Genomic DNA, 15,000 nt, shown 5'->3' with positions numbered 1-15,000 from the left:
TCCTCAATAGACAATAAATGAGGACTGAAATAGAATCAGAACAACGGATTATTAGTCCAGTCGCAGCCAACAGAAATACCCGGGCTTGTCAAGTGGCGTGGAGCGAATGGACTGATAATCGTCTTTGCGGCTGAGGACTATTCTGGGTAGATCTGGACGGGTCTGTTATTGTGTGTGTTCATGACGGGCAGTTCTGATCAATAGGAGTGTGGATCGTACAGTACATGGATTGGGCGTAGGTTTTGTTGTTGTTGTTGTTGTTGTTGTTGTCCTTCTTCTTCTTCTTCTTTTCCTCCTCCTTCTCCTCCTTCTTCTTCTCCTTCTTCCCCTCATTCTCCTCCTCCTCCTTCTTCTCCTTCTCCTCCTCCTCCTTCTTCTCCTTCTTCCCCTCATTCCCCACTTCTTCTTCTTCTCCTCTTCCTCCTCATCCTTCTTCTTCTCCTCCTCCTCCTTTTTCTCCTCCTCCTCCTTCTTCTTCTCCCCCTCGTTCTTCTCCTCCTTCTCCTCATTCTTCTCCTACTCCTCCTTCTCCTCCTCCTTCTTCTTCTCCTCCTTCTCCTCCTCTTTCTTCTCCCCCTCCTTCTCCTCCTCCTCCTTCTTCTCCCCCTCCTCCTTCTCCTCCTCATTCTTCTCCCCCTCCTTCTTCTCCTCCTTCTTCTCCTCATTCTTCTCCCCCTTCTTCTTCTTCTTCTCATCTCCCTCTCCTCCTTCTTCTTCGTTCACGGGCTGCACCTCCGTCGTTCACTCGTATGCACAGATAGGCCTTTACGTGTACGACCGTATTTTCCCCCCATTGTGTAGGCAGCCATTCGCCGTTTTCGGGGGTACGCATGCTGGGTATGTTTTTGTTTCCATGACCCACGGAGCGCTGACATGGATTACACTATATTTTAGGTGCGTGTTTGATCTTCTTGGAGGGTATAAACCAGTCATGTTGTAATTTTGAGAGGTTGGTCGGCTAATGATTACGTTGGGTTTTAAGTTGAGGCTATTTAGGTTTTACATAAATTTATGGTAGGCTCCTTAAGGCGTGTACAGTGGACTGGGTATTTTGTATTTTTTTGTATTTTGTATTCCTTATTATCACAAGAGATTTCTGTGTGTGAAATTCGGGCTGCTCTCCCCAGGGAGAGCGCGTCGCTACACTACAGCGCTACCCATTTTTATTTTTTTTTGTATTTTTTCCTGCGTGCAGTTTTATTTGTTTTTCCTATCGAAGTGGATTTTTCTACAGAATTTTGCCAGGAACAACCCTTTTGTTGCCGTGGGTTCTTTTACGTGCGCTAAGTGCATGCTGCACACGGGACCTCGGTTTATCGTCTCATCCGAATGACTAGCGTCCAGACCACCACTCAAGGTCTAGTGGAGGGGGAGAAAATATCGGCGGCTGAGCCGTGATTCGAACCAGCGCCCTCAGATTCTCTCGCTTCCTAGGCGGACGCGTTACCTCTAGGCCATCATTCCACTTATATGTTGGTCAGGCATCTGCTTTTAAAAAAAAAAAAAAAAAACATGTACGCACACGTGGTACCGCGAGTTTGAGTCCGTCCTTGAAACTGAAACGTTCAGTTTTGTTCCTGTTGCAGGCAGGCATAAGCCTTGTAACGATATTCTCGGGGCATCCTTCTATAAGGATAAAACACTGATCCAAAACTTCAATTTACGGTAAGACTCGTTGAAACAAATTGTTGATCTTTCCATTACCCGTGGTGGTGTATTTTCAGCCGACGCCGAGGACCCAGAGACGACAGTGTCCGTCATGCTGGATGGGGAGGAGTCTATGATCGAGTTCATCGACCAGCCCCAGGTATGGCTGTCTGCCTGTCTCTCTGCGTGCGTGCGTGCGTGCGTGTGTGTGTATGTGTGTGTGTGTGTGTGTGTGTGTGTGTGTGTGTGTGTGTGTGTGTGTGTGTGTATGTGTGTGTGTGTGTGTGTGTGTGTGTGCGTGCGCGCGCGCGCGATCTCTGTCTCTCCCTCTCTCTCTGTGCTCTCTCTCTCTCTGTGCTCTCTCTCTCTCTGTGCTCTCTCCTTCTCTCTGTCTGTGTGCTCTCTCTGTGTGCTCTCTTTGCCTCTCTCTGTCTCTGTCTCTGTCTCTCTCTGTCTTTCTCTCTGTGTCTCTCTCAAATGACCTCATACTTAATAAGAAAAAAATTAGTTCGTATATACTGTGTTTAAAATGAAGTCACTTCATAGTCTGTAAATGAACTGATGGATTACCCGTCTCCTCTTCCCCCATCCCTCTTCCCCCATCCCTCTTCCACTTCACCAGTGTGTATGTATGCCTATGGCCGAAACACATTAAACCATCTGAATCTGAATCTCTCTCTCTCTCTCTCTCTCTCTCTCTCTCTCTCTCTCTCTCTCTCTCTCTATCTGTTCTATCTGCCTCACTCAGACTCTCTCTCTCTCTCTCTCTCTGTCTCTCTCTCTGTGCTGTCTCTCTGTCTGTTTCTCTCTCTCCCTCTGTCTCTCTTTGTACTCAGTCCACTAGCTGCCATGCCATGATGAATGAAAAATTGAATGTATGTGTATGTGTGAACAGTAAGTGCGTGTGTGTGTTTGTGTGTGTTTGAGTGTGTGGGCGTGAATGTGTACGTATGTCTTTGTTGCTTGTTTTATAATTTTGTGTGTGTGTGTGTGTGTGTGTGTGTGTGTGTGTGTGTGTGTGTGTGTGTGTGTGTGTGTGTGTAAGTACCTATGTACATGTAATGTATCAATTGTTCCAGTTTTTCATCGCTTTGTTACCCTTAATAGACTATTCAAGTTCCTATTCTTATTCGTCGTTCTTATTATTTTATTTTATTTCAGTTTATTTCTTTATTTTTATGTTTTGTGTCGTTCGTTCTTTATTTTTTATGTCGTTAAATGGGCAGAATTGTAAAAAGGCCTTTACTGTGCCTAATTCTTTACCCATTAAAGATTCAATCAATTCAATCAATCTCTATCTCTCTTTGTGCTCTCTCTCTCTCTCTCTGTTTCTCTCTTTCTCTCTCTGTGTCTCTGTCTATCTTTCTGTCTCTGTTTCTGTCTCTCTCTGTGTGCCCTCTCTCTCTCTCTCTCTCTCTCTCTCTCTGTGTCTCTCTCTATCTGTCTCTCTGTCCCTGTCACTTTTAAGTGGGTATACACACATCCACATGCAAAAACCAAACAAACATCCACTTGAGCACCCGCGAACATACATTCATAACATCACACATGCCCGCGGCAAACGTGCATGCCAGCCTGAAAACCATACAGACAAACACCAAATCAAGTCATGTTGCATGAAGCCCGGCAGACCACCAGGGGCCATTTCTGGGATGACAGGCATACATTCGTAGGCCTACATGGACACACATATTCGTCGACACAGACAGACAGACAGACACTTGCAACAGACAGACAAAAGATGCTGCTCAAAGCCTGTGAACTCGTCCAAATGAATTCACAGTCTCAGTGTTTCATTGCATAGTTCAGAAACATACTAGGCCTACACTCATTAGGAATTGATTCACCTTGATAACCTGAACATGTTCCGGCGCACGCAAAAAAAGAACGTGGAAGCACATGCAGTTTATAAGAACACAAGTGTGAGTGACACTCTGATACTTGCACTTACGTCAGAGCCACAGCGAGCCAGTGAGAGAGAGAGAGGGGTGTGTGTGTGGGGGGGGGGGGGGGGGGGCTGGAGAGAGAGGGAGCAAAAGGGAGGGAAACGGAGAGAAAAAATACAGATATATATAGGGCGAGAGAGAAAGATGGGGGGGGGGGGAGAGGGAGAAAGAGGGTGTCACACACACACACACACACACACACACACACACACACACACACACACACACACACATAGATGCACACAGGCAAGCATGGATACAATGTGTGTGTGTGTGTGTGTGTGTGTGTGTGTGTGTGTGTTCAACGATATGACCCATCCACCTCACGCCGTCTCTTTCTAAGACATGGCCCATCTGTCTTCATCTATTGATCTATTGACCCGTGTTACTGTTTCCACCTCTCTCTGTTTTCTCCCTCCCCCCCCCCCCCCCCCCACCATCTGTGTGTGTGTGTGTGTGTGTGTGTGTGTGTGTTTGTGTGTGTGTGTGTGTGTGTGTGTGTGCATGTTTGTGTGTGTGTGCATGTGTGTGCGTGTTTGTGTTTGTGTGTGTGTGTGTTTGTGTGTGTCTGTGTATGTGTGTTTGTGTGTGTGTTTGTGTGTGTGTGTGTGCATGTTTGTGTGTGTGTGTGTGTGTGTGTGTGTGTGTGAGTGTGTGTGTGTGTGTGTGTGTGTGTGTGTGTGTGTGTGTGTTTGTGTGTGTGTGTGTGTGTGTGTGTGTGTGTTTGTGTGTGTATGTGTGTGTGTGTGTGTGTGTGTGTGTGTGTGTGTGTGTGTGTGTGTGTGTGTGTGTGTGTGTGTGTGTGTTCAAACATTCCCTTCTTTAGTGTAGAAAAGCAACGAAATTAAAACACGAACTAAGGGGTCGGACGGGAGGGGGGGAAAGGGGGGGGGGAGAGAAAAAAGCAAAAGAAATGAAATTGACAGAAATATACGCAGAATATATTCGACTTTAACATATCAAAATGGAGCATTTTCACATACAGCGCGAGATACTCATTTTAGCGTTATGGCGTCAACGGCAGTTACGTTTCTTCCCGGCATCTTGCAAAAATCACCTCTACATTAGTCAAGCTGCATCTTGTTGGAAAGCTGAAAGCATTCTGTGACTAACTTTCAGTGATTAAAAGTTCAGTCTACCCCTCCCCACAGGAATCAGAGCTGGATAGCCTGAGAGCGGACGCCTTCGTGGTGGTGTTTTCTCTGGCCGACCAGGCGTCGTTCTCCGGGGCCGTCAGCACGGTCAGACACCTCCGCCTGGACCTGGGCACGGACCGCGCCATCCTGATGGTGGCCAACAAGGTGGACCTGGCCAGACAGCGCAGGGTACACCTGGCAGGTGAGGCTCCATTGACTGATTGATACAGACAGTGCAGGGTACACCTGGCAGGTGAGGCTCCATTGACTGATTGATACAGACAGTGCAGGGTACACCTGGCAGGTGAGGCTCCATTGACTGATTGATACAGACAGTGCAGGGTACACCTGACAGGTGAGACTCCATTGACTGATTGATACAGACAGTGCAGAGTACACCTGGCAGGTGAGGCTCCATTGACTGATTGATACAGACAGTGCAGAGTACACCTGGCAGGTGAGGCTCCATTGACTGATTGATACAGACAGTGCAGGGTACACCTGACAGGTGATCGTCCATTGACTGATTGATACAGACAGTGCAGGGTACACCTGGCAGGTGATCGTCCATTGACTGATTGATACAGACAGTGCAGAGTACACCTGGCAGGTGAGCTTCCATTAACTGACCGATCGATTGATACAGACTCTTAACAAACATCCTTCAGTCTTGGGGAACTGAATGAATGATATGGATACCTACATAGCACCTATCCTCAGTCACAGACCGAACTCTCGGCGCTTTACAAACACGGAGTCATTTTGCCACAACAGCCTGCCTACCTGTGTTATTTGTAGAGCCGACTGTGAGAGCTGCCTTTAGTGCGCTCATCATTCGTTTCCTGTGTCAATCAGTCAGGCTTCAGTCGCGCGCGCGCACGCACACACACACACATACACACGCACACACGCGCGCGCGCGCGCGCACGCACGCACACATAAACACACGTAGACGCGCACACTTGCATGCACACACACACACACACACACACACACACACACACGCACGCACACACACACACACACACACACACACACACACACAGACGCACACGCACACAAACACACACACACATATACATCTGTCTGCAGTAGTATTGGATTACCTATGAAAGTGGATTTTTCTACATAATTTTCATTTCAAATTAGGGACAATGTTTTTGCTGTTTTGTTGCCGTGGGTTCATTCACGCGTGCTAAGTGCACCCTACTACACAGAATGACTAGGATCTAGAACACCCATTCAAGGTCTAGTGGAGAGGGGTTGGGGGGGGGGGATAAGGGTGGGGGGTGGGTGGGCGAAGACTCTGGCTTCGGTTCTCTGGCTTCCTAGGAGGACGTGTTGCCACTAGGTAGTGTTACCACTAGGCCACCACTGTTCCAGACACCACTGAGGTCTCGGATCGTGTCCCAGGGGCCTTCCCTGTGTGTGACGAAATCTCCTCTCACGCCACCACCACCCCCACTCCCCCCCCCTACCCCCGAACCCCCCCCCCCACCCCACCCCACCCCCGCCCCTCCCCGCCTCGTTGACGTCAGCACAACACGTCAGACTGATGATGCAGGAGTTGTCTGTCAGGGTGCGGTGGTGGAGAGAGCGAGGGAGGGGTGGACAGAGAGAGACAGAGACAGAAACAGAGAAGGGGTGGAGAGAGAGAGAGAGAGAGAGAGAGAGAGAGAGAGACCAGAGGCAGGCAGAAAGGTGGGGTGAGGGGGAAGAGAGAGAGAGAGAAGGGGGCAGGGGGGTGGGGGAGAGGGAAATCTCATCCAGTGAACGCAGAACGAAACTGCGCACATTGTCGTGTCGCAAACAGGAAAAGCAGCCCAAAGGGAAACAACTCCTGCCTGCCATCATAGCCAGTGGCAACTCCAATGAAATAACAGAGAGGCACAGACAGAGAAAGAGACAGAGAGACAGAGACAGAGAGACACAGAGAGAGACAGACAGACAGACAGACAGAGAGGCAGATGGACAGAGAGAAACTTGAAACTTGAAATGTTTTATTGCCATTGCCTGCAAAGGTCTTTTGACAAGGGGATACCTTTTTTCCCGTCAACAGATTACAATACTCTCTAAGAGAGAGAGAGGGAGGGAGGTAGGAAGGGAGGGAGCAAAATACTGGTACGAACAAGCCGATGATTATCATTCTCGTCAGCAGGCCAATACCTCTGGGGCAAAAGGAAAGGGGGAAAAGGTCCGTAAAAATAAGAAAAGGGAAGGAAGAGAGAGAGAGAGAGAGAGAGAGAAGAAGAAGAAAAAAAAAGAGAAAGAAAATGCTGACATTCTGCGCCTTGTTATTTGTACTAACCTCTTGCCTCTGGGACATTTGCTCTTACAGGCGGAGGAGGGGGGGGGAGTGGGGAGGCAGAGAGACAGACAGACAGACAGACAGACAGACAGACAGACGGATAGAGACACTGGAGTGCATTACGTGTAACAGATGACTTTTTTCTGATTGAGACGATAAACCGAGGTCCCGTGTGCAGTATGCACTTAGCGCACGTAAAAGAACCCACGGCAACAAAAGGGTTGTTCCTGGCAAAATTCTGTAGAAAATTCCACATTGATAGGAAAAACAAATAAAACTGCATGCAGGAAAAAATACAAAAAAATGGGTGGCGCTGTACTGTAGCGACGCGCTCTCCCTGGGGAGAGCAGCCCGAATTTCACACAGAGAAATCTGTTGTGATAAAAAGAAATACAACAACAACAACAACAACAACAACTTTATTGTCATGAGCCTAATTATGAAGGATCTTTTGGGGAGTTTTCATTGCAAAAGCCCAGGGCTTTTGCATCATTACATTGGGCGTACCAAATATCCTTTTATTTATTTTTGACTCACTTGTACAAAGTGAGTCTATGTTTTAACCCGGTGTTCGGTTGTCTCTCTCTCTCTCTCTCTCTCTCTCTCTCTCTGTGTGTGTGTGTGTGTGTGTGTGTGTGTGAGTATGTGTGTGTGTGTGTGTGTGTGTGTCCGTGTGTAAACTTTAATATCGACAGTTTCTCTGCAAATACTTTGTCAGTTGACACCAAATTTGGCCTAAAAAATAGGAAAAATTCAGTTCTTTCCAGTCATCTTGTTTAAAACAATATTGCACCTCTGGGATGGGCACAAAATTTTTTTTTAAAAGAAGCCTAATTATATGCAAACTGCATTTACTGTTATATTTATATTTTTTGTATTCTCTAAACTTGGCACTTTGACCTCTTATTCTGACCCAACAACATGAGGAGTCATTATTATCATTTTTTGTTCAAACAGGAACTTCTTTTGCTAGGCATGGAATTTTTATTTATTTTGCAAACGTTTTGATGCAGATAGTAAAAAAGGGAAATTACTCTGTAATTAATGCTAGGGGACTTAATTTATCACAAGTGAGTCTTGAAGGCCTTGCCTTTCTTTTTTAACGATAAAGTTGCCCTCACAAGCAGATGGTCCTTGGGAAGACAAACAAACAGTTAATTCGGGTTCTTTTCCGAAATTGTCGGGAGTGGTTCTGGTTCAAAGAAGTTTCTTGATACTTTATGTGTATTTGACTGTACTTTCATATCTGTGAAACTGCATGTTTGGTGCATATCTGTTATGCATGTTTGGGTGTATGTGTGAATGTGTGTCTTCATGTTTTACATTTATTTGCTTATTTATCATCATTGTTGTCTTATTTATTTATTTATTTATTTATTTATTATCATTATTATTATTATTACTACTACTGCTACTACCTTTTGTATATTATAATTATTATTTATTTATTTATTTATTTACTTACTTACTTACTTATTTATGTACGCTTATCTATTATTTATTCACCTTTTTTCTTTCTTTTTTTTCTCAAGGCCTGACTAAGCGCGTTGGGTTACGCTGCTGGTCAGGCATCTGCTTGGCAGATGTGGTGTAGCGTATATGGATTTGTTCGAACGCAGTGACGCCTCCTTGAGCTACTGAAACTGAAACTGAAACTCTAAACTCTTGATACTGGTTCATGGGTACCTTTCGCTGACCAGTACCTGTACCCTAAGCTCAACGGGAGGCTCGGTTAGGCGTTGGACTTCTGGTCCGGTGTTCAGTTCCCCAGTGATGAGGGTTCGAGCCTCCGTAATGCGTTGTGGTCTTGTGTCTTTGGTAAAGGCTCTTCACTCCCATTTCCCCCAACCCCACCAAGGTGTAAAATGGGTACCTGACTTCATCATCATCGTCGTCACCATCGTCATCATCATCATCATCATCGTTGTTATCATCACCATTGTCACCATTGTCATCATCATCATTGTCATCATCGTCATTGTCATCATCATTGTTATCATCACCATTGTCATCATTGTCATCATCATCATTGTCACCATTGTCATCATTGTTATCATCACCATTGTCATCATTGTCATCATCATCATCATTGTCATCATCATCATCATTGTCACCATTGTCATCATTGTTATCATCGTCATTGTCATCATTGTCATCATCATTGTTATCATCACCATTGTCATCATTGTTATCATCATCATCGTCACCATCATCATCATCATTGTTATCATCACCATTGTCATCATTGTTATCATCATCATTATCATCATTATCAATTGGGAGGGTGTGCAGGCCCGCTTTCGTGGTGGACTTTTCGTAGCTTGCAGAGCGAGAAGTAGGTCATATGACATCATTGGCAGCCCACCACTGTAACTGGCTTCTCTGAGTTTGCACTGCCTTTGTTCGGACAACTTTTCGGCAGAGTTTATAAATGGATCAGTCTGAATACGTAATGGTAGAGATGTGACAAGAAAGACGCTCAAAGTAAACATTGAGGACTAAAGCAAATAATGGGAGTGATTATAAAACCATATAAAATTTGTAAATTTGCCAAAAAAAATTGTCACCGAAAATGTTCAAAATTATTTCGTCAGAAGGGCTATTTCGATTTCCACGACGAAATTTTAGCTTTCGGTGAAATGGGAAAAAAACCAACCAAACAAAAAAACAAATAGGAAACGGAGACGCGCATGCCCACACTGTTCTCGCTAAAACAAAAACAAAAACAAAACAAACAACAAAAAAACCCAACGAAAACCGAGGATCCTCCACGAAATTCAGACGAATGTCGGTATGTACACCCTCCCTGAATGCTCATCACGATGTTTCAGACGCCCGTGCGGTGGCCGCCAAGTACGACTGCAGACTGGAGGAGACGTCCGCCGCCCTCAACCACCAGGTGGACGAGCTGCTCGTCAGCATCCTCTCCCACATCCGCCTCCGCCTGACCCCTCCCCCCCTTCCTCCTCACCCCTCCGACTACCTCTCCTCCTCCTCCCCCCTCCTTCCTGCTCCTTCTCCTCCCTCCTGGGCCCGGAGTCCCCCCGCCCCCACCCCCTCATCTCCTGCAAGGTCCGCTCCTCGCCCATCCCATTCCGAGCTATGTCCTTCCTCACCAAGCTCTTTACACAGAGCAGCAAGAAGAAGGCCAGGTCCTGCGACAACCTCCTCATCCAGTGAAAGAAAGGCTAGTGGTGGAGACCACCTCCCACCCTCTTTTTTTTTTTCCATTCCAACGAAATGCATGACAGGCTGTGTCACAATGACTACCTGATCCAATGACAATGCTTGTGTTGTTGTTGTCAGTATCTTCAGACCCGTCTGCTTCCTTTTTTTTTCTCTCCACCCAATGAAAATGCTGAGAAAGACTTCGTGTCTTCGTGTGATCGGATCCTCATGTCCCTCATCCAATGAGAGGCTGGTCACGTGGCAGTCCCACCCGATGAGAGGCTAATCATGTGATCAACCACCTCTTCTCTCATCCAGTGAAAGGCTGCTCATGTGACCACATCACACGATGAAAGACTGTGTGATATGATCCCCTCCAAACCGAATAAAGTCTGGTCATATGACCACCTCATCCAGTCAAAGAGTGTCATGTGACCACCTCATCCAATGAAAAGCGGATCATGTGACCACCTCATCCAATGAAAAGCGGATCATGTGACCACCTCATCCAATGAAAGGCGAATCATGTGACCCCCTCCTCACCCAATGAAAGACTGCGTTACGTAACCTCCTCCTAACCTAATGAAGGATGGCCATGTGACCATCTCATCAATGAAAGACGGTGGTAATTGAAAACCCTATGAAAAACTGGTCATGTGACAACATCATCCAATGAAAAGCCGGTCAACTGACTCCCCCTCCAATGAATGAATGGTCATGCAACCACCTCACCCAATGAAAGACTGTTTTATGTGACCACCTTAGCCTACAAAAGGCTGGTCATGTTACCATCTCCTCATCCAGTGAAATGCTGGTCATGTGACCACCTCATCCAATGAAAGGCTGGCCATCCAATGAACTGTTGACTTTACTACATTATGTCTTTCAGAGTTTACGTGTGGTTTGTGCAAACGGTCAGCGTTCCGTTGATCCGCTAACAACTGTATACAGCTGCTGATCATGTTGATCATCTTTTTTCTCAAGGCCTGACTAAGCGCGTTGGGTTACGCTGCTGGTCAGGCATCTGCTTGGCAGATGTGGTGTAGCGTATATGGATTTGTCCGAACGCAGTGACGCCTCCTTGAGCTACTGAAACTGAAACTGCTGATCATGAATAACAAGTTGTACAGCGCCCCAGTCCCTCCACAGTCTCTCCTCCTCCATCCCCTCTCCACACCCCTCTCCCCAGCCCTCTTTTACTACTCGTAACCATGCCTCTGTCGAGCTAAAATAACGTCTTAAAGTCAACGTCTTTTGCTCTGTTTGAATAGTGAACTACTGCCTCATTGATTTATCGTTTGTTTTGTACACAACTTCTGGATCTTTCTGTCGACATGAAAGGAAGGAAACCTTTTTTTTTCATTTTTTTTTTTTCATGAGGATATGTTATGTCGATTGAAACGATGACAATACAAATTTTCGGTACGCTTGCCGGCCACTTATCGTCCTCAGCTGCATGTGTTACATACAAACGTGAAACATGTTTATGACTATGTCTTGCAGTAAAGATTTTCGAGTTCCATAGGAGAAGAAAACAAAGGTGTGAAACTGAGGACAGAAGAAGAACTGGGCCACAACGGAAGAAGACAGAAGAAACCACAGCAATCATGCCAACGTCCAGCAACATCGTTATACATTACAGCCTGTTGAACGAAGAGCTGAACGAAGAGAACCAAGGGCTAAAGACAGAATCAGAACGAAGAGAACCAAAGACAGAATCAGAACGAAGAGAACCAAGGACTAAAGACAGAATCAGAACGAAGAGAACCAAAGACAGAATCAGAACGAAGAGAACCAAGGGCTAAAGACAGAATCAGAACGAAGAGAACCAAGGACAAAAGACAGAATCAGAATGAAGAGAAACGCCCCAAGAAGCGAAGTTTTACAGAAGACGGGCGAGAGAACAACATGTTGCCGTTCGCCGCTCTCTTGTTGTCAGACTCACATGCTCCCCGCATCTTTGGACGCATGTGGCAGCGAAAGCTCTCCATTCTTTGTGGTCTTCAACCAGTTTGCTGGAGTCAAGTCAGATAATCCTCTGTCCAGTGTGTGGTCTCTGTCTCCACTGTTTTGCTGCCAGTTCATCTTGACCGTCCTCTTTCTTGTCTGGACCTTCTTGAAAAAAAAAATCGTTGGTCTTCGCTGCTGGACAGGACCGGACAGGACAGGACAGGACAGGACAAATTACCCCCACTCCAGAGCTCGCTCTCACGTGCGTGATCTCCCATCTGTGACCTTGACCTCCCTCCATCAGTCCCTGCATGCAGCACGTGGCGTGACCCCGGCAGTGACGTCGTTCGTTCGTTTGGAAACCAAATAATTATAGGTAAATAATTGACGACTCTCTCTCTCTCTCTCTCTCTCTCTCTCTCTCTCTCTCTCTCTCTTAACTTTCAAATTCCGAGAAGCCATTAAGTCATGAGAATACTGATATTTCTGCGTTATTTTTCATAGCTATGCTGGTTTGCGTTTGAAAGTGATGTTATATTTCCATATACGTTGCATTATGGTGTTTTCATTACATTGTGTTCCCATACTCCTTCATAAGGGGCCTTGGCCTATATAATAATAAATCATCCCTCTCTCTCTCTCTCTCTCTCTCTCTCTCTCTCTGTGTGTGTGTGTGTGTGTGTGTGTGTGTGTGTGTGTGTGTGTGTGTGAGATGGAGAGAGAGAATCTTGTTTGTTCCATTTAAGCCCGTTATTTTCACCTACAACTTAAACTCATCGCTATGATTGTCATGTTTATAGTATATTGCATAATTATGTAGGAAAGGGTATGCTCTTGTTCGTACATTTACTGTGTTTGATGAAATATTTTGTTTCACATGTAGGGACCCTGGCCCGCAACGAATGAACAATTCAAACAAACCTTCATCCATTCATTCATTTCGACAATGTGAACAAGAATGTGTTGCGTGACAATGCACACAAACGCATGGTTACCTTGACATGATACACACACAACAGAAATGCGAGAATTTGTCTTCTTCTTTCTTTTATTTTCTTTTTTACGTTTATTTTTATTCAATGAAAAACACCTTTATTTACCAAGTGTATATCAACAGGTAAAGGGACAGTTTCAACATGCATATGAATATGATTTTGTTGATAGAGTTCTTTTTTTTTAATTATTATTATTCTTTGAAGAAATACAATTTTGATTAATTGATTAACTTTGATTAACTGAGCCGTAAAATTATGAAAGCGTAAGTGACAAATATTCAACATGGATTTGTAATGTAATGTGCAGTAGACAAAAAAAAGATTACATAGAGGGACACAAAAGAACACAGCGAATTTTCTGTGCCACCCATTCACGCCTTCCTTCATTCTGTTAACGATGACGACATGACGATATGCCGATGACGATGATGACGATACCACCACCACCACCACCACCACCACTACTACTACTACTAATGACAACAATAATGTGTATTCATCCTCAGAACACGGGGGCAGAGCGCAAACAACACGTGTGGGATAAAAAAAAAAATAAAAAAAAAGTTTACAAAAATATAAACAAGGGGCTGTGATCAAGACTTACATGCAGGACAAATGATATTTTTCAATAATGACAAAGGAAGCACGCACACGCTCGTGCGCGCTCGCAAACACACACACACACACAGAGTCTCATCAGCAGAATTGCACGAGCTGTGAAGCCGTAAGTGATCGGTCACCAGACCAGCCAGGCACGAACTGACTGGGTCAGACAGCAAGCAAACACACTCAAACCGTGATTATGGTGTCGTGCCCTCTCATTAGGTAGAACGCCACTACACGCGAAAGGATTTTGGAACTGTGTGTGTGTGTGTGTGTGTGCGTGACAGAACAGTACGAGACCTTCTCACCAGTTGAAAGTGTTTCCATTCACTCATCTTCATTTCCTCATTTTGTTCTCTCTATTTTTTTCTTCTTCTTTTTCTTTTTTTCAATTTATTTTTATTCTTTTTTATTCTTAAAAAAAAAAAAATTTAACTAGTTTTTTAATTCTTTTTTTAATTCTTTTTTATTTTTTATTTTATTTTTTTATCATCCACGTATTTCAAGTACTGTGTTTATCAACATGATTAACCAAGGCCCTGCCTATTCTCTCTCTGTGTGTGTGTGTGTGTGTGTGTGTGTGTGTTTCAGGAAAGAAAGAGAGAACGAAGAGAGTTATGTGGCGTCATGACTGCTCTCCCAAAGTCTTTCCGCTTCTTCGAACGGACACGGCTCTGTTGCTGGGTCATCCATCGTCACCTCTGTCTGTGACGTCAGGACTGCGTCAAGCTTCGTAAAAAAAAAAAAAAAAAATCGTTTATCTCTGTATCTTCTCCCCTTCCCCTGACATACTGTACAAACGTGCGGAAACGTTCCATTGCATGTAGAGGGGTGTGGTGGGGATGGGATGGGTGGAGAGAGAGAGAGAGAGAGAGAGAGAGAGATCCATTCGGCATTCTGTATATATACACATGTTTGCTTTGTCACGTTAGTTTCTTCAGGTTTTTTTTTGTTTGTTTGTTTCTTTTTACTTTCTTTCTTTTGAGAATGCAGCTTTGGATTTGAACCATCCAGTGAACTCGCAAGAATGGAGAAAAAGGAAGAAAGAGAGAGGGGGGAGAGAGAGAGAGAATGAATGAATGAATGAATGAATGAATGAATGAATCTTTATTTTCCAACGGTGAAGATATTAGCACTTTGGCCGACTTACACATCTGCCGTCGTTCTAAGAGACACACAAGAGAGAGAGAGAGAGAGAGAGAGAGAGAGAGAGAGATCAAAATCCATTCGGCATTCTGTATATATAC

At 45.0% G+C, this 15,000-nt stretch overlaps 1 protein-coding gene across 1 annotated transcript in view; it reads left to right on the top strand.

The window, feature by feature from the left end:
- The window catches only part of LOC143300361 (GTP-binding protein REM 1-like), a 21,241-nt gene that overhangs the window by 6,116 nt on the left and 125 nt on the right, over positions 1-15,000 (top strand). Inside the window, exons 3-6 of the mRNA XM_076613971.1 lie at positions 1,725-1,807; positions 4,745-4,931; positions 9,869-12,531; positions 14,345-15,000. The exon at positions 14,345-15,000 is cut by the window's right edge and continues 125 nt beyond it. Coding sequence (XP_076470086.1) covers positions 1,725-1,807; positions 4,745-4,931; positions 9,869-10,311 — 713 coding nt within the window. The 3' untranslated portion in view covers positions 10,312-12,531; positions 14,345-15,000. The remainder of the gene's footprint in view (positions 1-1,724; positions 1,808-4,744; positions 4,932-9,868; positions 12,532-14,344) is intronic.

This window comes from Babylonia areolata, chromosome 26 (assembly GCF_041734735.1).
Source record: "Babylonia areolata isolate BAREFJ2019XMU chromosome 26, ASM4173473v1, whole genome shotgun sequence".
Lineage (NCBI taxonomy): Eukaryota > Metazoa > Mollusca > Gastropoda > Neogastropoda > Buccinidae > Babylonia > Babylonia areolata.
This window is presented reverse-complemented; position numbering and strand designations above follow the sequence as displayed.